The sequence below is a fragment of the Cricetulus griseus genome, chromosome 3, assembly GCF_003668045.3.
Source record: "Cricetulus griseus strain 17A/GY chromosome 3, alternate assembly CriGri-PICRH-1.0, whole genome shotgun sequence".
In the NCBI taxonomy this organism is placed as follows: domain Eukaryota; kingdom Metazoa; phylum Chordata; class Mammalia; order Rodentia; family Cricetidae; genus Cricetulus; species Cricetulus griseus.
This window is the reverse complement of record NC_048596.1, coordinates 91182966-91208220: the sequence shown is the minus strand read 5'-3', so window position 1 is coordinate 91208220 and position 25255 is coordinate 91182966. Positions and strand designations below refer to the sequence as shown.

The window sequence follows — 25255 nt, the reverse complement described above, 5'->3', positions numbered from 1 at the left end:
GAGCGGGCCCCGGAAGTCGGTGACATCAGAAACTCCGCCCAAGACCAGCCTCCTGGCCGGAAATGAGACATTGGCCCCGCCCCCATATCTGCTACCTCGCGAGACTTTGCGTGCTCCTCCCTCTTTCCTTTCTGCCGCCGCCATGGTAGGTGTTCCTTTCTTGGCCTCCGCTTCTTCGCGGCGGATCGGAGCTCTCCCTCGCTACCTCTCGGCTGCTTGCCCCGATCTTAGCGGGTTTTCCTGGCTACGCGCAGACTGCGGGGCGGGATGGCACGCGTGGGGCTTGGGCGAGGAGGCTGGGGCCGCGTGTTCCGATCGGGGTTCGCATCGCTGAGACACGCGGGCCTGGGCGTCCGGGCGCCGTCCCAGGCCGAAACCTCAGCCTTGCTGAGTGGTCCAGAAGGCAAGTCCCTGATTGCAGGCATGTTTGAGGCAGCAAGCGACCCTTGCCTCCCCTTTCCTTGGGCCTAACCTCTTTTCTGTTTTCCCATACAGCCGTCCAGACTGAGGAAGACCCGGAAACTCCGGGGCCACGTGAGCCATGGCCACGGTCGCATCGGTAAGTGTGGACTTCCTCTCGTGGTAGGCCTTTGGGGTAAAGTGAGTCAGATTGAACATCAATTTGACGATTTGAAGACCCTCTGATCCAGGTTAAGATAATTTTATGTTGGTAGTGGAGTGAAACGTACCCACATAATGTTATGGTGTGGGACGCCGAAAAGTTTTTTTTTTTAATCTCCGAGATTTGAATAGTCATGCTTAAAAATGGATTGTAGATTGAGGACAGAAAAGGCAGGGGCACGTGTGCATCTAGGGAAGGCTGATAGCGATGTAGCTTTGCGTGCCTGCAGGTAAACACCGCAAGCATCCAGGAGGCCGCGGGAATGCTGGAGGCATGCACCACCACAGGATCAACTTCGACAAATAGTGAGTGTTTCTTGGAGGTCGGTTTTAGCTGGCAGGGGAGGCTTTGGAGGGGCAGAAGGGATAGCTAGCCTAGAACAGCTGCTGTCCAGAAACCGGTTTAACTTTGGGTAATGGTGGCTTTAAATGCTTGATGTCAACGGAAAGAACCTGTCCGAGGCTAGAGTCACGCTCAGGTATTGGCTGTTGCCTTAGTGTGCTAGAGTCCTCGAAGAGTAACTGCTGACCTTATTCACTGGCTGTGGACTTTCTGGCACAGTCAGTCACCAGGTTAGTGACATGCGTCAGATTCAAAGTTAGGTTGGCTTTTATTTGCATCCAGCTGTTAGAGGATAGTGTCTAAGCTAGTTGAGTGACCTGACTTCTTTGGGGACTTCAGATTTAGTTCGAAGCTTGTGTCAGGTGTCTGCTGTGTCAAAGTTTACAAGGGTGAACATTTACACCAGACTAGGAAGAGGTAACTGCAAAGATCATCTTGCTTGGAGTGAGGCTCTAAATATGGTTGCTTTCTGTTCCCAGCCATCCAGGGTACTTTGGGAAAGTTGGTATGAGGCATTACCACTTAAAGAGGAACCAGAGTTTCTGCCCCACTGTCAACCTGGATAAGTTGTGGACACTGGTCAGTGAGCAGACACGGGTCAACGCTGCCAAGAACAAGACTGGAGCTGCTCCCATCATCGACGTTGTGCGATCGGTGAGTGGATTGGTTTGTCCGTTGTCCTTAGTGGAACTTCTAATGTAAGGAACTTCTAATGTTAAAATTAGAGAGTCTATAATTGTTGCAGATAATTGAATTGGTCCCAAAGAGAACTCTTTCCCCCTCTCCCTTTGTTCCCCACATGTGGAGTGAGAGTTCAGAGAACACTTTATCAAGTATTTGCTTTCATTTCTAACAAAAATAGGGCCTTTCAGTAAATAAGTTTCCCTATGGATGTGCCAACTAACAGTCTTATTTTATAATTTAAGCTGTATTAATTCAGAGTGGTCTTAAGAAAGGGCTTGGCCCTTCCAGGTTCATTCAAGGACCTATATTGCCTATATAAAGAGAAGAGCACCCCTCCATTGCTGGGAAAGTGCAGAGACCCAAACAATAGATGGGTCGCTATAATTCCATTCTCAGCCTATTTAGTGGAGGTGACGGTTAGGAGCAGGGAGGTATGTATTTAGCCGAGACTAGAGTCACATCCTGACATGGTGCTTGTCCCGGTGTGCTAGAGTTCTCGGAGATTATCTGCTGGTCTTCATTCACTAGTAGGGGCCTTCAGTGTCCCTGTTAGTGCCTAGATCAGAAACAGGTCCTGTCAGATGCCATCCATAGTAATTCGTGTTTTAATCCCAGCACTATGGAAATGTATTGGTGGATCTCTTATGAGACCATATTGATGTACATTAGAGTTCCAGGCCAGCCAAGGTTACATAGTGAAACTTTCAAAAGGGACAAGCTCTACCTGAATCTTGGTGTTGTTGAATGCTATAGTGTATTGAGAATCTTTTTCTTTGTCTAGGGCTACTACAAAGTTCTGGGGAAGGGAAAGCTCCCTAAGCAACCTGTCATCGTGAAAGCCAAATTTTTCAGCAGAAGAGCTGAAGAGAAGATAAAGGGTGTTGGAGGTGCCTGTGTCCTGGTGGCTTGAACTACCCAGGAAGGTTAATTAAATGCTAACATTTTTCAAGTGGTCTGAGTGTAGGTTCTTCAGTTGCATTTCTATATATCTTGTCAGTATGGTGGGACCTGCCTCACAGGACCCAGAGTTATGGTGTCATCTCTGTCTGAACCACTGTAGCACTGTCTGCCTTTTTTTAGCCTCCATCAGGTAGAAAGCAGAGCTTGCTACAGCACAAGGAAAGGTTTCTCGGTGGCATTGGAGGCTGTCCTGGAACTAGCTCTTGTAGACCAGGTGGTCTCGAACTCAGAGTTCTGCCTCCCTAGTGCTGGGATTAAAGGCGTGTGCTGCCAACGCCCATCAGAAAGTCTTTTGAACTACCTAAAAGATGAAAGCTTATGTTCAGAGTACCTTGGACTTAAAAAAAAAACTGTCTATACCTGTAAATCTTTAGAACATTAAACCAGCAAAAGAATTAAGTTTTAGGGAGTAAAGAAAATTGCATGTTTGGTACCTAGCTTGCTTCAGTAACCAAGTGAATACTACACTGTGTATTAAGACATAGTTGGGACAGGGACAACTTGCAGAGAAAAGGCTGTCAAAATCCTATCAATGATAAACATAGGTTCTCTCAGTTCACAAAATTTGTAAGTTTTGGAGCATAAACCGACCACTATGTCTGACACTAAAAGTGTTAAGTGCATGTCCATACTAGAAAGAATGTTCAAGTGGTGTGTGTGATGGGGGTGCATGTAAAAGTCCAGGACAATTTTGTAGTCTGCTCTTGTACGTGAGTTCCTAGAATTAAGCTCAAGGCATTGGGATTGCATAACAAGACCTTTTCCTGCTGAACAATTTGGCCAATCGATCTTTTTCCACCTTAAGTAACAACTACTTGTCTAAGTCATTTGAGGATAAAAGGCAGACTGTATGAAAGGGTACTTACAAAAATTTGGTAGTTGTGATAAGTTTCTCCCACCTTAATTCATACATGGTTGTGAGATAACCATGCTGCTTTCTAAATTGCTTCAAAACATAGGAAGAGGGTAGCTTTAGAACTAAAAATAAAGATGAGCGAACAGTAGGAGGTAAAACATGGAGGTTTTAGACTGATCTGGCTGGTGGTTTGAGTTACATGTCCTGATTTCCCACATAGAGGAAGGAGAAACAGCCCTCAAGTTGCCTTCTGACTGCAATGACATTTAAAAGCCATATCCCTGTTCACACAAAGCTTTTTTTTTTTAAGATTTTATTTTAATATGTATGCAACATTCTGCTTCCATGCATATCTGCACACCAGAAGAGGGCACCAGATCTCATAACAGATGGTTGTGAGCCACCATGTGGTTGCTGGGAATTGAACTCAGGACCTCTGGAAGAGCTGTCAGTGCTCTTAACCTCTGAGGCATCTCTCCAGCCCCACACAAAGCTTTTAATCTCATTTAATTCAGGTTTTGCCATTTTAAATTTTTGTAAAGTTCCTCCTGATTCTTTTGATAGAAAAACCTAAGAATGCAAGGATTTACAACTTGAACAACGCTGGAGATTGTACCTAGCAAGTACTCTATCACTAAACTATACTTTGATCTGTTATGTGGTATCTTGATTTTATTCTGACATTCCCAAGACTGCCAATAAAATTTGCTTTGAATCGGGGTGGAGCTAGCTACTAGCTAACCATAATTAACAGGTTTTTGAGGACTGAGGACAGAAGTAGGGCAGGGCTAAGAGTGCCCTTTTGGATGGAGGAATAGTGAGGGATGGGTGAGTGGTCACTAGTCACTTTGCTGCCATTTACTCAGGTTCTTACCTGGATATCTGACTCCCTGGTTTTTAAAAGAATAATTACATAAAGGCATCATTTATCTTGAAAACATTACTTTTACAAATCATAGTTTCTTGAGAAAGACCCCACAGTTTACCAGAGTATGGTCACTTAATGAACAAAGCAGGACACTGCAAGTAGTTAATGATGCATCTTATTCTGCATTTTAGAAACTGACATACAGGAGACAGACAACAAAGGGCCTCTCCCCAAACCCCACTTTTGATTTTGAGATGGTCTCCAGTAGCCCAGGCTGGCCTTTAGGTACCCAAGAATTCATCACAGGTGTTTATCAGTGTGCCTGGCTAGCCAAGAGCCTTAAGTCAATAAAGATGTACACAGTGGTGTGCAATGATTATGACTAAGGGTTTTGAAATGAACAAGTAGGCACGTAAAAAGCCAGGTGTTTTATGTGCCTATAATCCCACACTGGGGAGGTACACACAGGATTCAGTCGGTGGGCTCATTGACCAGCTAGACTTGACAAATCAGGCTTCACTTCAAAGCCCTCAATGATAGGTATTCAGTAAGATCTGTAGCATTTTGTGTGTGTGACCACATTTTACAGTAATTCTATGTACAGGTTTTGACATGTGGCTTCTTCATCCTACCGTGCATGTTTATAACGTAACAAAACTTTCACAGCAAGATATTTGTATAGGTTGTGTTAGCTATGAGTTTCATGCTGTGACAGTAAAGAACTGGATTGGATAGACTGATAGGGTTGAGGATCCTTGAATTAGGGAGTCCAGATTGTGAAAGCAGAACCTGGAAAGCCTTCAGTGTGTTTGCACAGCCGCCACCAAGCACCAATATAGGGTTTTCTGAATTAAGATACACATTTCAGCTCTAGGTTTATGCTTACGAATGTTTTGTTCACATGTATGTCTGGAGCTATTACAAATTCTTGTGAGCCACCTTGTGGGTGCTGGGATCTGAACCTGAATCTAAAAACAGCTAATGCCCTTAACCCGCCGAGTCATCGCTCCAGCCCCAAATGCACTATCTTTTAAAAATACAAGTTGCAAAACATAACAAAAGACGTTTACAACTCCAGTTTGCAGTCTGATTATGTATGTCTGGAGGCTTTTTGGGCACACATCAAAGGGAGGAAATGGGAGTGGGACAGACAGCTTTTGCACTTTTGGGGAACTGGGTGGTTTTCCTAAGGAATTACTGTCAGGAAGCTCAGGCTGAGCTAACTGCTGAGGGCTGGAGGTGACTACGCCCAACTGAATTTTCTGGTTATACTCTTGGCCTCATCTGGAAACTCACACTTGTAACCACAGTCAGTCCCCCTTTCATCTTGACATAAAGCCAACTATGTGGGAGGTTTTTTCAGAAGATAATTTTGCTTTCCCAGAAAGCAAACCCTATACATACACTCTAAGTAGCAGGCTATACCCATGGACAGGCTGGGGCCTGCATAGGCATCCATGAAAAAGGGTTAGGATGGAAAGGAACCCAAGATGGGATTGTCTTGTTTAAATGGGTCAGGGTGCAAGGACAGGGAATGTTAGAGTTCACATCCTGCCAAACCTAGTGTAACATGTCCCTTATCTCAGTTTTCAAGGTCTATTCTCCAAAGGCCTTGATGGTAAGAAACCTAAGTAAAGCCACTCTGTTCTCTAACCTGTGCTTTCCTGCCTCTTCCCTAAAATGTAGCTGAACTTTCTTGATGCATACTTAGGATTCTAATGGAAGAAACTCCTGAGTGACATGAAGGAGTCATTGGCAGTGGCGAGGTTTTGAGTCCAGTATTAGCAGTACTTGGGCTGCAGTCCACTGATGTCATGCTACCCAATAATGTCACTTAATTTTGATACCTAAGGGCAAAGAGCATTCTTTCTATCACTGGAAACACCCAAGTGAGCAGTGGGCTACCAGAGAAGGAGAGCTTAGTTGTCTTCTACTTTGAGAATTCAAGTTCAGGATGGCTAGCAACCCAAATTAACCCTTTTACCAGCTGCCCAATTCCATGTATGATAGTGTTTCATTTCATATTTAACCTGTTTTGGGTAGAACTCTAGATAATGAAACCAAAGAACAATGGGACTCGGGCAAAAATGAATGTACAGTTTATTGAGAACATCTGTGGATGGTGGAAGGAGGAATGCCCTGTACCGCATCATGGCCACCACTAACTGGGAGTTGCACTTCCCATGACTCACTGGCCATGTCAGAGGGTGGAAGGAACAAGAGAGGACCAGGTCCAAGTACCTGGCTCTACATTGCAAGTAGGGGCAGAGTGGTCCTTGCCTTTCAGAAACAGAGGCTTGGGGGATAGGGAACTACTAAGAAGAAAATAGAAACTCTAGGGTTTGAAAAAGTCCTCTTGTACATAATTAAGACAGCACCTGCTCTCCAGGGCCTGAGACTGGCAGCAGGGGCTTCAGGCAGGCAGGCCAGAAGCCTTTGGGAAACATCAGTGGTTTGGCTGAGACAGTCAGCTGCACATAATTGGCCAGTCACCAGCACCCAGCAAGATTCCATCCATGCTCAGGCAAGGCAGGAAAGCACCCGGCCCTTTGGGAATATACAAATATTTACCAGATTCTCTTTACTTGTTACAGTTAAGAAAGCTTACAGCAGATTATTTACAAACAGCATCCTGGGATATGGTGAAGGCACAGGTGGACTGGCTTGGAGGTGGGATCTGTAGGGGCAGAGTGGCCACAGCAGCCCACAGGGTCCCAGAAGAGGCCCTCTCCCCAGGCCCTGCAAAGCACTAGACTTTGCTACTGGGATAGGCATTTAATTCTTCTTGTGGAGAAACTTCATCTTGTTGCCTGTGGGCCAGAGAAGGCAAAGGTAAATATGTTTCATGACACCCCTTCCAACCTACATGCCTTCTTGCTTCCCTTCCTTTCCTTCCAAAAGGACTAATTAGACTGGAGTGACAGCTCTGGTAAGGTAGGGAGACCACTACTTAGGACACTGACATTAGCACCAGTGTGACTTTGGGTAAAACGTGCATCTCTGGCTTTGGTTTCCTTTTTAAAAAAAAAAAAAAAAAAAACGTGCTATGGTTCTGAGACCACACTGGCTGAGCTCCCTGAAGGACTGGGAAAGCTTTGCAGGACTGGCACTCTGGCATTGAAATTTCTGGACATTTCAAGAACAAAGATGACTATCACTCATAGGTCACATGTGAATAAAAAGAAGAAATGTATTTAAAAAGAACCAACTTATGGGTGAATCTGTGGCTCCTTTTTGTGAATCTTGTGCTAAATGCTCTTAAAACAGTAGATAGGAACTCCCTCTTCTCCACAGGATCGCCTCTTGGTCTGTCTACAGCCTCTGTATCATATTTTTTGGCATAGATTAACAGTATTTTAGAGGACACCTCCCCCCTGGCTATCTCCATCAGTAACAAGTAACTTACCCAAGCCACGGAGAAACTTGTTCATCCCGCTCTGCTCAGTGTCAGGGAGCTCTTCTAGATATTGCTCCACTCGCTGCTCAAAGAGGCCTGAGAAAGATGAACAGCAGGTACGAGGGAAAGAGCAATGGAGACATGAATGTATATAAACCAGGTGCAAAAGGGAAAAGACAAACATCTAGTCTAATGGTGGGAGCATCGTATCAGAACTCGGACTGGTTCATTATGACCACTAGTGACACATCCACTGCCTGACTCCCACTGCTGCCCATGCCTGGTACTGCAGTGAGGCTGCTCTGTGCTTCAGAATGGCCCCATGTGTGAAGATCTATACCTTTTTAAGATTTATTTATTATGTATGCAGTGTTCTGCCTGCAACTATGCCTGCAGAACAGAAGGGGGCACCAGATCTTGACAGATGGTTGTGGTTGCTGAGAAATGAACTCAATACCTCTGGAAGAGCAGCCAGTGCTCTTAACCACTGAACCATCTCTCCAGCCCCCGACCTCTACCTTCTATAAGATTGCTCCACCATGTTATTCCAAAATGTTTTGTTAAACTAAATGGTTAACAGGAGTGGGGTGGGGGGAAGGGTATTTGTACTACTCTTGATGAGGTAAAGGAGACCCAGTGAGCTGGTATAATATTCAGAAGCAGGATAACCAGCAGCCCACGGCAGATGGCCCAGTCCTTTCCAAGGGACTTCCCAATTCCCGGATCCTCAGAAGCCCTGAGACTGCTCAGTCTGGTCCCTTTCCAAAATAAAGATGTGAAGAACGGGATGGGCAACCAATGCCTGCTACTCTCAACTGGAGATGAGTTCCCACCTGGGCATGTCTTGTGCTGTGTCTTATTTTGTTGTTTTCATTGTTTTGTTTTATTTAAGGCAGGGACTTACTACGTAGATCTTGGCTGGCCTCCAACTCACAGAGATCTGCCTGCCTCTGCCTCCAGAGTGCTAGGATTAAAAGCCTGTGCCAGTGCCTTTTTTATTTTTATTTATTTATTGATATGGTTGCATGCCACCCACACTGGTCCTAAACTCAATACATAGCTGAGGAGGACCTTGAACTCTTGCCTTCATCTCCCAAGTACTAGGATTCCAGACATGGCTACCACACCCAGCTGGGCATATCTTGTAAGGTTTACTGGGACAAAAAAGTACAGAGCTCCAAGTTGGTTGTAGTATTGCACATCTGTAATCCCCAAACAGTGGAGCCTGAGATAGTAAGATTTCCTAGGGTTCAAGGCAAGCCAGACTACAGCCAGGTTCCTTTCTCAAAAACGAACATAGCCAGCAGTGATAGTGCACACTTTTAATCTTAGCACTCAGGAGTCAATAGGCAGATCTCTGGTTTACAGAGTGAGTTCCAGTACAGCCAGAGCTACACAGAGAAAGAAACCCTGTCTCAAAAAAACAAAAAGCCCAACAACAAAAATACCCAAACAAATGAAACTAATTTACAAGTTTCTATCAGAAGAAAAGGGCAGTGAAGAGGTCTGGCCCTTCATGTCCTGCAAGGCCTAGTTACATTGAGTTCTGAAGAAGGCCTACAGCTCCCCATCCCAGCCCCTGCGGCCTTACCCTTTGCCCGGCACTTCCTTAGCTCCCTGTCTTGGATGAAGCCAGCAAACATCTGAGACTCCATAAAAACTTCTAGAAAACGGCGGATGCTTTTGGAGGCCACAGATTTGCGGAAGGCCTCTCGCTGAAAGGCCCTTTCCCCCTTCTCACTGTGTGTCAGGAAAAGGGAGTAGTGCCCAACAGTCTCCACAAAGAACCGGATAAACACTTCTGAAACCAGTCCATTGAGGGTATTACATTCTAGAAGGGAAAAAATTCACTGGTATTTAGTTCAAGATCCTGTAAGACCATCTCCAATCTCCTATTACTTTAGTCTCTTCCCAACAAACTTCTAGTCAACACAATTTGTCCTTGAACCATCTTTGTGCTCAAGGCTGTTGTTACTTAGCCCATGAGCTCCCGGAGGTCAGAAACTGCTCTAAACATAGAAGTTGACAAATATTTCCTGGGAATTGGAGACCAAATCACCACCTTTTCCACATCCCTCACAAGTAAGGTCCCTCCATCTGCAATGGCTTGAGCAAGGCCTAAGAGAGAGAACTGGTTTATTTCCTGTCAGCAAGAAGTCTGTGGTGCAGAAAAGGCACTAGGTCTAATTAGAGGGACCCAGTTCTTACACCTAAGCATCATCAGCCAGAAAGAGGCCAGTAAGTAGAACAGGGTGCTAGGCCTGTGCAGCCCAGACTCAGAACAGAAGGACTCTGTCCTCACCATCATCGGAGTCACTGTCAGAATCCTGGGAGATCAACTCGTTCTTCCTCTCCAGAGCCTGCTCCAGAGCAGCTTGTAACTTCCTAGGTAACAATGTGTCTTCATCATCCATCTGGAGAAGGAAAAGGCAAGGAGTATGAACACAGTTCACACTAATGTGCACTGATTATGTACTAGGCCACCTGTCCAGAGCTCAGAAAGGTAATCTCATTTTGTTGTTGTCGTTTGTTTTGTTGGCTTTTCAAGATAGGTTTTCTCTGTCTAACAGTCCTGGGTCCTGGCTGTCTTGGAATTCACTCCATAGACCAGGCTGGCCTCAAACCCACAGAGATCCCGTCTCTGCCTCCCAAGGGCTGGATTAAAAACGTGCACCACCACTGTCTGGTGCAACCTCACTTCTAACAGCACTGACATTATCATCCTTGTTTTATGATGAGGGCACTGAAGCACGGGAAGTTTAGAAACTTGCAGAAATTTACCAGATTAAAGAGCAGCCAAACCACTGCACACTGGCTTGTATCAACCAGAAATTCCTACTCCATCTCTCTGATTCTTCTACTTCTGCCCCAGGTGGGCAGTACAGTGAACTTGAAGCAGGGAGACTGGCCTAGCCTGTATCCCAGGTTTGAGCCTGGGCTGCTGTTCCCTACTCTATATTCTGGTGCTGTGGCTGTATCCTGGTGTCTTACACTTGGGAGTCCTTAGTTCTGTCAGTCAAGTGTAATAGACTGTTTCTAGAGGAGACATGATAGGTTATACTTATTTGATGGGGGAATGTCCTTCTGCATATATGCTTTCTTACTGGTTGATGAATAAAACACTAACTGACCAGTAGCCAGTCAGAAAGTATTTATTGGTGGGGCTACCAGACAAGGAGAATGATGGGGAAAGGAGGTAGAGAGAAGCTTTGAGGAGACACCATGTAGCTGCTGAAGGAGTAACAGGCTGGAGCCTTCTCCAGTAAGATAAGGCCATGTAGAAATACATAGACAAATAGTTATGGGTTAATGATTAAGAGAGAGCTAGCCAGTAAGAAGCCTAAGCCATCAGCCAAACAGTTTATAAATAATATAAGTCTCTGTGTGTTTATTTGGGGCAAAGTGGCTGTGGGACCAGGTGGAACAGAAACTCTGGCTACACTCCTTTATGGAGAGCAAAGAAGATTCTATGACTAACAAAGACTTTTGCAGCAATAATCGTAAACCTTTGTATTACAAAGCACATTTCAGTGGTGTTTATGATTCCCAGATTAATAGAGGTGTTATTTGATAAAAGCACTGGCTGGGAGAAATCTGTATGTCTGCTTTCTACTTCTAGATCATGTGCTCAAACACATTGAGACCCTATCTCAAAAGAAAAAACAAAGTCCATGTGACCCACAAAACCTAGAGGTGAATCTTTGAACTTTCAGGTCTTATTCTTTGCACACTGCTACCCAGAAAAGCTGGTGTGGTAATACATGCCTGTAATCCCTGCACCCCAGAGAAGATCCATTACCAATTCCAGGCCAGCCAGAGCTGCATAGTGAGACCATATCCAAGAAAAACCAACAACAAAAACTAGAAAGGCAGATCCCAACAGCTGCTTAAGGGTTCTCTAAATCAGCTTCTCCCGACCCCTGTCTATCCTGTGACTTTGATATCCATAGCTCAAAAAGCAGGCTGGTTGGTGCCTGAGTGCCTGCACTAGGGCAGATCCAGGTTCCTGCATCGTGCTGCTCTTACCTGTCGGATGAATCGGTCAGATCCCAGGTTCACCATCAATGCCTGGGAAAGAGTCAGAGGCAGTGAATTGGGGACTGAATCTTGAAATGCCCTTTGCCAGGCCTCTGGATCTCCCAGGTTCCCAGGGACACATGACAGGAAAGAATCAGCCAGAGATAAACGTCCCATGAGAAAGGACAGAGGATGAAGACCAGAGGACTGAGGTAAGAAGATCCCAACACCCTTTCTCTTTTCCTCCCCCATCCCCCAGCTGGTTTCCCAGGTGGCCTACCTCTTCCACCGGTAGCTCCTTTAGTTTGGGAAGGGAGCTGGAGAGCAGGCCAACCAGGAAAGGGGTGGGACAGCAGACAATGTCAATCATGGAGGCTGGGAGGACAGGAATGAAGGTGTGCTGCCAGGAGAAGGGGTAGAGCAAGGCCACCACCGCGTGAGAGCAGCTGGACAGGGTACTGATGGACAGACAGAGAGACAGGGCACCTGAGCCCAGGCCTGCACTTCAGCCCAGGGCCAACACCTTCAGGGAAGGATAGTTAGAAACTACAGGGGCTCAGGACATCCTGTGATGTGCTGCACTTTTTGGGGACTCTACCAAGAAACAGCCATAAAGGATTCTGCAGGTGTGTATTTTGTGTGTGTGTGTGTGTGTGTGTGTGTGTGTGTGTGTGTGTGTGTGTGTGACATGCATGCATACTCACCCCCAGATGTATAGACTGAGCTAGTGGGAGTATCAGGCTAGGAAGAACAAAGGGTCAGTCAATAGGAGCTTATCAAAAGCTACAGTATGCAGGAGCTGGAAGGTCCAGTGGAAGTCCCTCAATCTGCTGCGCTTTTACCAGCTGTGGTCTGTAGGTCACTCAGCTTGATCATGGATGTCAGTCAGTACTCAACCAGTTTTGCATTTTCTAGCCCAGCATTGCTTGCCCTCTGGCCTTCTATTCTGTTTTCCTTAGCTGGTAACAGTGATCTGACTGAGGGGGGAGTGCAGAAATCAGAAAGTGTGTGGTGGCCTACACCATTCTTAGGAATGGAAAGTGCCACTCTTCTTTCCTTTCAGGTCTTACAGGAGTCATCCCTTTCTTGTCCTGGAGGGGGCTCCAGGCCTCCAGACTTAATGACCAAAGGGAAAGTGGGAGGACAATCACAGTGGTGCAATCCTAAAGTTCACTGGCAAAACTGAGCATGTGCAGAGGCCTAATGTGGGGTGCCAGTAAATACAAGAGCTACGCTGGCCTGAAGAACCCATCTGTCAGGAAAAAAGCCAAAGGACTTCTAAATAAGCCAGGCTGTAACAAGCAGCCTTAAAAGCAGCTACTAGAGGCTACTAGTGACCAATGATCACTTGAACCCAAGAGTTTGAAGACCTCCATTTAAAAAGACCATCCCCTTAGGGACCATATTACAGATGAGGACACAAAGGTGTAGAGCCCAGCACATTTTAAACCTTTTGCATCGGTGGGCCTCACATATCATCCAGAAAAGCCCTGGGTCCCTTGGGCATATTGGTACTAGCATTTGGGAGACTGGGGCAAGAGGCTTCGGAGTTTCAGACCAGCCTGAGCTACATATCATAGCATAGTTTTTTTTTTATTATTTTTTTTAAGATTTTATTTATTGGGGGCTGGAGAGATGGCTCAGAGGTTAAGAACACTGACTGCTCTTCCAGAGGTCCTGAGTTCAATTCCCAGCAACCACGTTGTGGCTCACAACCATCCGTTATGAGATCTGGTGCCCTCTTCTAGTGTGCAGATATACATGGAAGCAGAATGTTATATACATAGTAAATAAATAAAATATTTAAAAAAAGATTTTATTTATTATAAATACAATGTTCTGCCTGCATTCATCTCTCTCTCTCTCTCTCTCTCTCTCTCTCTCTCCCTCTCTCTCTCTTTCAGGATTTCTCTGTGGCTTTGGAGCCTGTCCTGGAACTAGCTGTGTAGACCAGGCTGGCTTTGAACTCACAGAGATCCGCCTGCCTCTGCCTCCCGAGTGCTGGGATTAAAGGTGTGTGCCACCAGTAGCAAGTTTTAGATTATTCCTGATTATGTTGTAAAGTCTACCCCACATCCCATGGGATATTATAGCATAGATTTACACTTTTACACTTAATGCCCCAATGGAGAGAAAAACTGGGACTTATCTGTGACAGAAACCAACCCCTGCTCCTTTTCTCTAAGGACTCTGGATAGTTGCAGGTAACTGTCAGCCAGGGCCTTGTGTGACTGACTTGTCATCCAATGGGCACCTAAAATACTGATGGACCTAGAGACCTCAGTGCCCTCACCCTGAGAGCCATTCTCCTGAGGACAGCAAGAAAAGTAATCTGGGAAAGATCTGGAAAAGGGCTGCTTCAGGTCAAGGGACACACTGATCTCCACAACCCCCTCCAATGTGTCAGGGGATAGGGAGGTAGAAGGTGTTGTAAATACTCTAGGGCCAACCAACAGAGAGCCCTGCCACAGCCACCACCATCACAAAAAAAAAAAAAAAAAAGATTTATGAAAAATCTGAAAGAAGGAGGCATGAGCTGTGCTGGAGCCATCACAGTTCTGGTCCATGGTCCACTACAGAGCCACCCACCCTGCCCTCTCCACTCAGGCAGACTCCCATGAAAAGGACATCTTTTTCTAAGACCCCAGACTGATAAAACTTGAATGCCAAGTGAACCAAAAACTAGGACCCTGGGGTATTTTCCCTCTGGAATGTGCTTAGAGGCAGCTGCAAGCATAGGAGACAATAGCTGTATTCAAAAGTCCTACAGGAGCTGGGCTGTGGTGTGGGTGGAAGAAAAGGTTTGGCCTGGAGTAGGAGGGGTGTGAATGTGGGTGTCTATGCATGACACCTTCTGGAAAAGAAAACTCAGGGTCTAGGTTCTGTCAGGGACCACTCCAATCTGGCCAGGCATGCCAGGTAGAATTCCATAGCTGCCAGTCATAGCTAGTCTCACTTGCCAGACTGGGCCCCTTCACAAAAGCAAGACAGACCTTGAAATACCTAGACCAGTGGTTCTCAACCTTCCTAATGCTGCAACCCTTTAGTACAATTCCTCATGTAGTGGCCTCTAACCATAAAATGATTTTTGTTGCTACTTCATAACTGTAATTTTGCTATGGTTATGAATCATAATGTAAATATCTGTGTTTTCTGATGGTCTTAGGAGACACTGTGAAAGGGTCATTGGACACCCAAAGGGGTTGTGACCACAGGTTGAGAAACACTGAACTAGACTGTGGTACACAGAGCTCCACAACTGTGAAAGGAATATGAGAGAGGTAGTTTTCATTTCCAAACTCTCACCATCTCTGGAAAAGCAGGCAGCTCAGCTAGGGATGTTAGTACCCACCTATAACACCAATACTCATGAATGAAGGAGGATTGCAAGTTCAAGGCTAGCCTGTGCTACACAGTGAGATCCTGTCTCCAAACAGTAACCACCAAAGAAAGCCAGCCATTCTAGTTTTCCCTTCTCCTTTCCCTGAGCTGAGCACTGGCTTGGGCTCCTTCACCATTGCCTGACAGAGAATTAGGAGAGTTACTCTTCTCAACTACCTCCTCATGCATACAGAAGAAAATGCACCAGGGATGTGGTACTTACTAGAGGATAAGCCAGCAAGAATTTTTGCTGCCTTCCTCTTAGCACCTGACACAAGGCACAGCACACAGCATGCAGCTTACTGGATAAGTGACAGAAACCACCGCTGTGGCTTCTTGGTGGATGGAGTCTTTGACAGAATAAATGATGAGCCCAAGCCAGTGCTCAGCTCAGGGAAAGGAGAAGGGAAAACTAGAATGGCTGGCTTTCTTTGGTGGTTACTGTTTGGAGACAGGATCTCACTGTGTAGCATCCCATCCTCCCCCTGCAGAGCCACCCCTACATATTCCAAAACACAGCATCCTGGTCCTCTCCCTGAAGACCCACCCCTACATATTCCAAAACACAGCATCCTGGTCCTCTCCCTGCAGACCCACCCCTACATATTCCAAAACACAGCATCCTGGTCCTCTCCCTGCAGACCCACCCCTACATATTCCAAAACACAGCATCCTGGTCCTCTCCCTGCAGACCCACCCCTACATATTCCAAAACACAGCATCCTGGTCCTCTCCCTGCAGACCCACCCCTACATATTCTAAAACACAGCATCCTGGTCCTCTCCCTGCAGACCCACCCCTACATATTCTAAAACACAGCATCCTGGTCCTCTCCCTGCAGACCCACCCCTACATATTCTAAAACACAGCATCCTGGTCCTCTCCCTGCAGACCCACCCCTACATATTCTAAAACACAGCATCCTGGTCCTCTCCCTGCAGACCCACCCCTACATATTCTAAAACACAGCATCCTGGTCCTCTCCCTGCAGACCCACCCCTACATATTCTAAAACACAGCATCCTGGTCCTCTCCCTGCAGACCCACCCCTACATATTCTAAAACACAGCATCCTGGTCCTCTCCCTGCAGACCCACCCCTACATATTCTAAAACACAGCATCCTGGTCCTCTCCCTGCAGACCCACCCCTACATATTCTAAAACAGCATTCTGTCCTCTCCCTGCAAATCTACTTCTACATATTCTTATCAACAAAACACCTCAGCAGCTGAGATACCTCATTTTTTTTTTCCTCCTAGATGCCTCAGGTCCAGTGGTCATTACTTCTACCTCTCTCTATGATAAACAGATATCTACCTCTAAAATCCAAAGTGCTTATGTGTTGAACCAAGTCTTATAACCCACCCAGCTCTTAGCCTTCTTAAACTAGCTATCCCAGCTCCCTATACCTCCAGTCTCTGGACCTCCTCTCTCTCCTATCAAAATAGACTGTAACCTCTATCCTACCCATACACTCAAGGACCCATCTTGTCCTTCTCCACAGCTCCCTGGAACCAGCCTTGGAGTATTTTGACACCACTTCTCCAGGTTTCCTTCAGCCAGCCCCTACACAACAGCTTAGCAGCCCTCACACAGCAGTCCTTCCTGGAGTCTATCACCCCTGAAACTTGGCATCTTTCACAGGCAGGTTGGCTGGAGTTGCTTGCCACTTACCATCTTCAAACTGTTCCTGCACCATACATGTAGGCTATTACACAAGAAGTGTCACTTTCCTCAGGCCAAGTCCTCGATTGGGTTCTCAACCCTCCCTTCTCTCTTCATAGGTCTGCTAACCTTTCTTTTTATGATCAACACACACACACACACACACACACACACACACACACACACACACACACACACACACACACACACACACACACAAGCAAGCACTTCAATACCACATGCATGGCATATACCAAGTCTTGTAAAAACTTGCTGAATTCATTAATGGTTATACCACCACCCCGTCCCTCCCTCCCTCTCTTTCCTTGTCCTCTGGGTCCTACCTGAGCTTATCTGCTACAAAAATGACTCTGCGTTCCAAAAGCAAAGAGGCAAAGATTCGAATAAGCTGGCGCACACTGAGGCAGGTGAAAAGGCACTCGAAGTCCACATGCTCCAGCCGCGAGTCCATGGGCCGCCGCAGCTCTAACACCTGCAGGAAAGGGAAGGTAGCGGAGGAAGTCGGCTAGGGGAGAGCCGAAGACTACACACACAGCTTCAGCTACTTCCCCTTCCAGCCCACTCTTCTTCCAAGGCTTTCTAACCTCTCCAGATGTAAGAGAACCAGTCTCCCCTTCCCTTGGGAGCTCTGCTCCCACAGTGAGGGCTAAGTGTAAAGATGGGAAGTCTCTAGCCAACGGGGTTGAGGGACTAGATGTAGGCTCTGAGGAAAGCAGGGAGGGCTGACTACTGCAGTGGAGAAAGGAAATGAGAACCAGGGAGACACACAGCCCCATTTTCACGAGCCTCCTGCTCTCTTTCCTATCTCCTTCAGCACACCGACAATCAACCACTGCTCTCTAGGCCATAGGGAGAGTGAAGTCTTGTACCTAGGGACTCTGGCCTCAGCCATTTCTGGGGAGGCAATGTTATTGTCCTTGTTGCCAAGTCCCCTCCCTTTCCTGCTATAAAGACTTCCTTCCAAAGCGTGTCCTGCCATCCTTCCCCTGTCTCTACCACCCTAAGCCCTGTACCAAGGAGAAAGAAAGGTCTGGCTATTGCAAAATACTTGCAAGGAAACAAGACAGTTTTTATGAAGCCAGGACTAGTTGTACTCCCTTCAAAGGACTATTCCAAGGTCTGCATGACAGCTCCCAAAGCCCCTTCTCTGGAGACATGTGGTGAAGTTTGCAAGTGACCCATCAGTGACAGGTGGAGGGACTGCTGACTCTCAGCATCTCTAGGACAGCAGTGATATGCAGGCTTCCGGTCCTTTACCTGCTGCTCCTACACTTGCAATAGTCTTCCTCCACCTCTACCATTCTCCTCCTCCCAATTCACTTGTCTACCTTCTATGCACTGCTGAGGCCCCTGGTAAAATGGCACTTTCTTGGGGGGTAGGCCTTCTCTGCTCCCCTAACCTAAAGCAGACCCCCTGTTATACATTCTCAAAAGATCCCATTCTTTCACATACACTTAGGAATTAACTATTTATAAATATAAGTATTCAACACCAGGTCCCCTTCTAGGTAAGAAACTCCCAGTGGAATTCAGAGCTGTGCCACTCCTTATCTTCATGACTACACCCATGGTCTGGTATAATCCCAAGATGTGAATGCAAATGGCTAGGGGTACAGTTAATCCAGGCTACCGGTCAGCTGAAGTCCCTAGAACAAGAGAATCGGGCAACACTTAAAGCTCCAGGGTTCACATTTTTTATTCCTGGTTAGGGGTATGGACAAGGTATGCAAGGAAGAGACTGTGTTCTACACCTCCCAGAGATTCTTCTTTAGACCCAGCCCAGCGCCAGAGATGAAAGCAACAGCAATTCCCTACCTCATTCCCAGCACCAGGCAGGAATGTCTTCACTTTGATGGTTTTCCCTGGGGCTGGAAAGGGCGACTCCATAAGACTTCTCATAAAGGGGTAGACCAGTGCAGCTGAGATCCCACGCCGGCGCTCCACCTCATCTAGGACCTGTGCCCACCACCAGCAGCCCAAAGAGATAGAGTGTTGGGAACTGCCTTCCCCACTTCTTTGACTAAGAAGAGGGCAGCCTGGCCTCTGACCAAGCTGGGCCAGAAGCCTAGAGACAGGAAAGCTGCCCTGCCAGGATCTCTGTACCCTTCCTGTTTCTCTTGGCTCTCAGTGACCATTCAGTTCCCTCACTAGTCCTGCTTTCGTCCCCATGAAGGGAACAGCAGGGCAAAAGAAACAGCACCTGTAGACAGCTTCCTGGGCACTCCTGGCTTCTGCTCATGGTCCAGGCTGGGCTGCTACAGAGCAGTCACTGTCAACATAGGAGTTGGGGAAATGCCAGCCAGCTAAGGAGTAAGCCAGGCTCGGGAATACAAGAATCCAGGAGCCCACTTGTACTTGCTCTATATTGTGCTATCTTACACAGGTGTTTTTCTCATCTAGGCTAGCTTTAGATACTCCTATGAGAGCTGTCACTGGGGGATGGGGAGGACCTCTTACCTTGGAAAACAACCCGAAGCAGCCTAGGCGGCTGATGACACAGTACACCTCTGGCAGCCGAGGCCCTTTCCCACTTGGCTGGAGAGTAGGAGTAGGAGAGAGGGAAAGAGAGAATGCATGAATACCACATCTGGCTCCCTTTCCTTGAGAACTGAGCACTAAGTACAGTCCCTCTAATGAGGATGACACCAAACATCTTCTAAACTTAACCAGGTCCTCAAAGAAAAGTCACCATTCCCAGGGGCAGACCAATCTCCTGCCAAGCTCCAGGTAGCTCCATCCTTTATCCCAGGAAAACACAGACAGTGGCTGGCAGAGGACACAGCAGCACAGCAGAGGTTACAGGGCAACTTATAGATTTATATTCCTAAGGATGCCACCCCAAAGGATGTGATATTAAGGACTTGTGACGTTTTTAAAAATTGAATCTTTTTTGATTTATTTATTTTATGTGTTTTGCCCGCATGTTTACATATGTACCACATGCATTTCTGGTGCTAATGAAAGCCATGTAATCCCCTGGAATGGGGGTTACAGATGGCTGTGATCCACCATATAAGTGCTGGGAATCAAACCTGATCCTCTGCAAGATCAACAAGTGCTCTTAACCATGGAGACATCTCTCCAGCCTCCAAGAAGGACTTGTGGACATGCCTAGGAAAAAGACATGTGACCTTATCGTTCCCCTCCCCACCATCATGAGGAACACTCTGCAAAATACCCCCTTCCTCCCCTTAATTTGTGCCCAAGGAAGGCAAAATGAAAATAAGAGAAGGGAATGACTCTTTATTAAATGTTTCCTATAACAGAGTCCTAGCCTTGGTACTATATACAAAAAGAATACAAGAGCCGCATTATCACCCAGCTTTACAGCTGAGCTCATGAAGATTAAGCCATCACCTAAGCTCAAGTAAATAGAAGGCTGTAGCTAGGAGGCTGTGCTGCCTTTCATCTTGCTGTCTTACCTCCAAAGCATGTTGTTTTCTGATAGGAAGGAGGAAAAGGAACACAGAGACACAGGATAGAGGTATGCTATGAAGTGAAAGAGAACAAAAAAAGGGGGATTTAAAAGGTGTGTAGTTGAAGAAAGAGACATACTGTGAGTGCCCCAGGATTAGAGCCCCACAAGTAGACTAGGGTGAGTCCATTCTCCAGCAAGGAGCTGGCAGACCCCATGGCTGCCTCTGTGTTCAGAGGCCTGGAGTGCCTGGCAAAGCCTAGTGGGGAGGGAGCAGAGCAGCAGGTGCTGGCCCCTCATGCAGGCTGCTAAGCAAATGCAGATGGGGCTATTTCAGTCTCCAAACCTGCTGGCCACAGTCACAGATCTAAAGAGAAGGCAGAATCTGTTTTTGTCCATATTAGGTTTGAAACTTACTCCTCTCTCTTTCCCTCCCCCACTCCCCACCTCCCCTAAAGCCCCAAGTGATTAAATCAAGTATGTGGGATTTGGGTTAGAATCATTGTGTCCAATCTGCAGGAATGCCGAGCCAGTGCCAGCCCCCTTGGCAGGGACCCAGCCCAGGCCCTCTCTGAGTGCGCCAGGACAAACATGCTCTTCCCTGGGGGCAGCAGGCCTGCTGCAAAAGAGCACAGCTCTGTTCCAGCCATGTGCTGGCAAAGGCAGCCTTTGGAACGTTCTTCCCTGGGCCCTGGGGACCCAGGCATATGTTGGCCTCTGTCTGGCTTCCAGCCTGGCATCTGGGCCCCTCCCCTGTTCTTCAGTCCAGCACACTAGGCATTTAATATCCAAATACCCTTTCCTTCCTAGACCATGCTCAGTTGGGGGCTGGGGGTGGGGGGAATCTAAGAATATCAGACTGGTGATAAAGGACTTGAGAGTCAGTTCTGGCTCTTCACTGCTGTGTGACCTTGGGCAAGTCATTCTACCTTGGAGTTTCAATTTCTTAGTCTAAAGGTCAAAGATGATAATACTCCACAGGCTATCATGCAGAATTTAAAAGTAGATAAAAATCCAGTGAAGCATCTCTCTTGGAAAATGACAGAGCCTAAGCAAAATTTTACTTTCAGAGCCCTTCCCTTAAATGCTAAAAGTTGGCCTTCTCTACTAGACTAGCTACTAGTACACTGAGGGTAGGATATGTGCTGAACTTTTGTTTATATGCTTTTAGCCTATGGCCTGGCCTTCAGGCCAACAATTATATGATGAATGTTGATCGATGGATGGATGGATGAATGGATGGCCCAGAACTATTATTTTAGGATTATTTCTATTACAAGACTCCTGTCTAGGATCTCACTCATCCATCCCTAGACTGGTATTTGACAAGGCCTTCTCCTACTAATGTCTGGAAACCAAAAAACATCATCAACAACCCAATGAATGACCTTTGAGGAGAATGAAATGGAAGACAAGCCTGAGGTCTGTTCTCCCTCTGGTTCTCTGTGGCTCTACCACAATCCCTTTCCCTGGAATGACAGAAACAGACATTGCTTTGGTGGGGGTGAGGTGATGGTGTGGTTCTATTTTTAGCCAAGCAGTGGTGGCACATGCCTTTAGTTCCAGTACTCAGGAGGCAGAGGCAAATAAATCTCTAGGAGTATGAGGCCAGCCTGGTCTACAGAGCAAGTTCCAGGACAGCCAAGGCTATATAAAGAAACCCTGTCTAGAAAAACAAAAAGAAAGAAAAAAGGAAAAAAAAAGAAAAAAAAAGAAAAAAAAAAGGTTTCTATTTTCAAAACCCAATGTATTTCCCCTAAATTCAAAGTATCTTTCCAAGAATCCTGGAGGAGGTGTGCATTTCTTCCCATGCTCAGACTGCAGCCCTACCAGACCATGGATAGGGCTCCCCCCCAGTATTATGTTGGCCAGGTGTTGAGCGAATAAGGATGTGCTTCACCTATTTAGATACACAAATATAAACCGTGGGCTGACATAATCATAGCTAGAGGTCAGCAATCTAAGCTGACAATGGAGGTGGGGGGGATTCCAGAAAGCTAAAACAATATAACAACGAAGCAGAAGGTGATGCACCCCTTCTATTATTGCATACAATCTTAGATCCCAGGGTCCAATTGGATAGGCTACTCTGAACTCGGCTATTCCAGGAGTCCCTCAACTGTGAAAGTACATGTACTAGGGACAGATTCAGCAGATCACAGGCTTTCACCTAGGATAATGCTGCAGAAAGGTAAACAGAGATATACAAATGCTCTGGCCCTCCCTTGCCCACCAACCTCTGAGGACCGAATGGTCTTACTCACCAGTAAGCGCCTACAATAGCCAAAGCGTCTGCTGCCATCTTCCCCAGTCAGCATGAAAGAAAAGGTCTCACTGAAACAGAAAAGAGGGAAAGATCTAGCATCAAAGAAATTATGAAGAGAGGTCAGGACACAGCTCCCAAAATAGGGACTGTCATCTCAGGTGTGGGATAAAGACTCAGGTTACTTTAAGAAAGCAGGTTGAGACCAGGACAAGCCCCTCAGTTGTTCACCACTATGAGGAAAAATGAGTCTGTGCCTTCTTCCCTCCTATAGATAGACCAGGCCAGGCCTCACCTGCTGTATTCTGACACAGGGAGCCAATCCTTGGCATCTGGAAAGCAAAACTGGGGAATAGCTTTGAGCCTTTCTTCTGCCTCCCGCATCTGCTTGGTGGGTCGGTCCAGCTGCAGGGAAGATGGACATGGGGAGAGATAACCCAAGAGAAGACAAGGACCTGAGGGTAGTAGGGTGGAGGGGCTGAGAAGCATCTCTTCCTGTATTCTGGGGCTACAGATGCAAACAAAATGGACAAGATTCATCCCTGAACTTGCACATTCTGGCCAGCAGGGTGAGGTAACAAACATTTCAGAGGGAGCCTCAAATGAGACAAGCAAAGTGAAGTGTGCAAGAGGAAAGCTGCACCAGGCTTCTGAAAAGACCTTAGAGAGTGGCACTTCTGCTGCTGGAAAGTACGAAGGAGCCAGCAGACAGGTAAAGAGCAGGAGAAAGAACACTACAGACAGACAAGAGCAGAGAGATACCTATGATTTACAAGGAGGCCAGACTGGCTGCTGAGCAAAGGGGTGGAAGATACAAAGCAGTGGGAGAGAGCAGGGGTTGCCTACTAGTGAGTAGGGGTAGTTCTTTAGGAGATAATAAAATGTTCTAAAATTGAGTAGAGTTATGGCTGTGTAACTCTGAGAACACATTGAAGGACGCTGCATTGTAAACCAGAATGGGTGAATTACTACCTATGAATAAAGTGGCTGAGAGAAGAAGAGCTAGAGAGTGACAGGAGGGACATCTGGGGATGCAACTGTGGTGAGAGGAGCTCTGAGTAAATAATGCCCCCAGCACCAAAAGCCCTGTCTTCTCTCTTAGCTGTAAAGAGGCTTGGGGGCAGTATGGTGCCTGGGGAAGCTAAGAAGGAAGAGTATTTTCTTTCCCCAGATGAGCCAATAAGCTGAAGAAGGCAGGGAAGGCAGGCTGGGCAGGCAGGCATGCTCACCTTGGGAAACTGGTAGGAGACTTCAGGGAGGTAGGTGTTCCGAGATGGCTTCTTCTTGAGGGACACAACCACAAAGTACTCAAAGAGTTCCCGTTCCTGCCATTCAAGAAGCTCCAGCTCTAGCGTCCGATAGCTGGGTGCACGCTTTAGCATCGACTGGATGTGGACCAAGCGCTGTGTGTGGGCTGGGGGCAGGTCTCACATTAGGAGACATGCAGGATGGCCCCCTCAAAGACCTCCCATCAGCCCCATCCACCTGACTTAGGGCTCCATCTCTGGTTAACCTCTATGTGCATAAATCTTACCTGACTTTTCCCAAAGCCAGGTCTCAGAGATGAGTATTGGTATCTGAACCCACAAAATGACTGTGCTAATGCATGGAGCTAGTGCTCTGATCTTCCTGGAGCCCCTGGAAGCTGAGCTGGGGCTAACAGTACTGTCTAAGCCAGGTTCACCTTGGGATGTACCACTAGCAGATACCTGTAGTTCCTGTTAGCACAGAAGGTATGAACTAGAAAGTAAAATAGGCACAATGGCTTTAAACACTGAACCCTTAATTGGAGTCCTTATAACTGGGCCTTTTGTCTCTAACTTAAAACCCAAAGTTGGCTTGTCTGGGTACCAGTGAAGGCCTGAAGGAGGGAGCAAGCTCCTACATATTTTACTTACCTAAGAGGATCTACACAGGGTTTCCCAGTACAGAAAACACAGAGATGTGCCAATTTATCTGAAATACTCAAGGTCTAGGAACCTATTCAGGGAGGTAGATCTTTTCTGTCTCCTCTCCAGTCACAGGAGAGACAAGTGGCCTCAAGGCTGCCAGAGGACAATATTCTCAGTTTATATACCAAAAGAGTTGGTGCAACCAAAAGAGTTAGTTGACTATAATCTGAACCCACACCTGGCCTCCAGATTTATAATATTTACCAAGAAAATGTGGTAGCCAGTCTCCATGGACAATGGCTTGGGAAGAATGAACAAAGTCCAGTGCTTTAAATTTGGTAATGAGACCAACATTTGGATTTAACACTGAAGGGCTGAGCTTGAAGAATTTCTGTACAGCCTCCTCTCTGATGGTCTGTTAGCTGGCCTTCCTGTTGACTTTTCCTACAGACCCCGGGCCCATGCATGCACAAGGAAGGGCTGATTCCCTGGGGCTGCAGAGGGGTGTCAGCCTTACCTTTGAACCTGTCATCAGAGTCACTCTCGCTTTCACTGTTCTCATCTGGAAAAATAACAATAGGCACACATACTTGCTGAGCCCCTGGCCTTGTAGCAAATATTTTTGGAGCCCACCTCCAGGGTTGTAAAAAGAGTTGTTTTGTTTTGTTTTTTTTTAATGTTCATTTATCGTGTGTGTGTGTGTGTGTGTGTGTGTGTGTGTGTGTGTGTGTGTGTGTGTGTGTGTGTGTGTGTGTCTGTGTGTATAGGGTAGATAGGGGGTATGAGTGTATGCATGTATGCATGTAACCATGTTTGTGTGGAGGTCAGAGGGCAGCTTGCAGGAGTTAATGTATGTTTTGTGGATCAAACA

The 25255-nt window shown here is 46.7% G+C and overlaps 2 protein-coding genes and 2 non-coding genes across 11 annotated transcripts in view; 3 read left to right on the top strand and 1 right to left on the bottom strand.

Moving 5' to 3' along the window:
- Positions 1–50: 50 nt before the first annotated feature.
- Rpl27a (ribosomal protein L27a) lies at positions 51–2601 on the top strand. Of its 2 annotated transcripts, XM_027410057.2 has the most exons (5): positions 51–145; positions 496–559; positions 852–927; positions 1444–1618; positions 2430–2601. In XM_027410057.2, the coding sequence occupies exons 1-5, from the start codon at positions 143–145 to the stop codon at positions 2556–2558; spliced, it is 447 nt and encodes a 148-aa protein (XP_027265858.1). In that variant the 5' UTR covers positions 51–142; the 3' UTR covers positions 2559–2601. The 2 variants fall into 2 exon arrangements, with proteins under 2 accessions (XP_027265858.1, XP_027265857.1); XM_027410056.1 differs by lacking the exon at positions 51–145 and having other exon boundaries at positions 836–927.
- On the top strand, positions 1078–1207 carry LOC113835100. Its single transcript, XR_003484334.1, has one exon. It is a non-coding gene; the product is annotated as a small nucleolar RNA SNORA3/SNORA45 family (small nucleolar RNA).
- LOC113835099 lies at positions 2091–2221 on the top strand. The gene has a single exon (XR_003484333.1). It is a non-coding gene; the product is annotated as a small nucleolar RNA SNORA3/SNORA45 family (small nucleolar RNA).
- Positions 2602–6408: 3807 nt separating the features above from the next.
- The window catches only part of Dennd2b (DENN domain containing 2B), a 184745-nt gene continuing 165898 nt past the window's right edge, over positions 6409–25255 (bottom strand). For all 7 annotated transcript variants that reach the window (XM_035442292.1, XM_027410047.2, XM_027410049.2 and 4 more), the window contains 13 exons: positions 24902–24946; positions 23722–23906; positions 22788–22897; positions 22494–22563; positions 19272–19349; positions 18630–18770; positions 17138–17286; positions 12027–12204; positions 11756–11797; positions 10032–10143; positions 9321–9560; positions 7739–7825; positions 6409–7142 (listed from right to left, as the gene is read on the bottom strand). In XM_035442292.1, coding sequence (XP_035298183.1) covers positions 7108–7142; positions 7739–7825; positions 9321–9560; positions 10032–10143; positions 11756–11797; positions 12027–12204; positions 17138–17286; positions 18630–18770; positions 19272–19349; positions 22494–22563; positions 22788–22897; positions 23722–23906; positions 24902–24946 — 1472 coding nt within the window. In that variant the 3' untranslated portion in view covers positions 6409–7107. The remainder of the gene's footprint in view (positions 7143–7738; positions 7826–9320; positions 9561–10031; positions 10144–11755; positions 11798–12026; positions 12205–17137; positions 17287–18629; positions 18771–19271; positions 19350–22493; positions 22564–22787; positions 22898–23721; positions 23907–24901; positions 24947–25255) is intronic.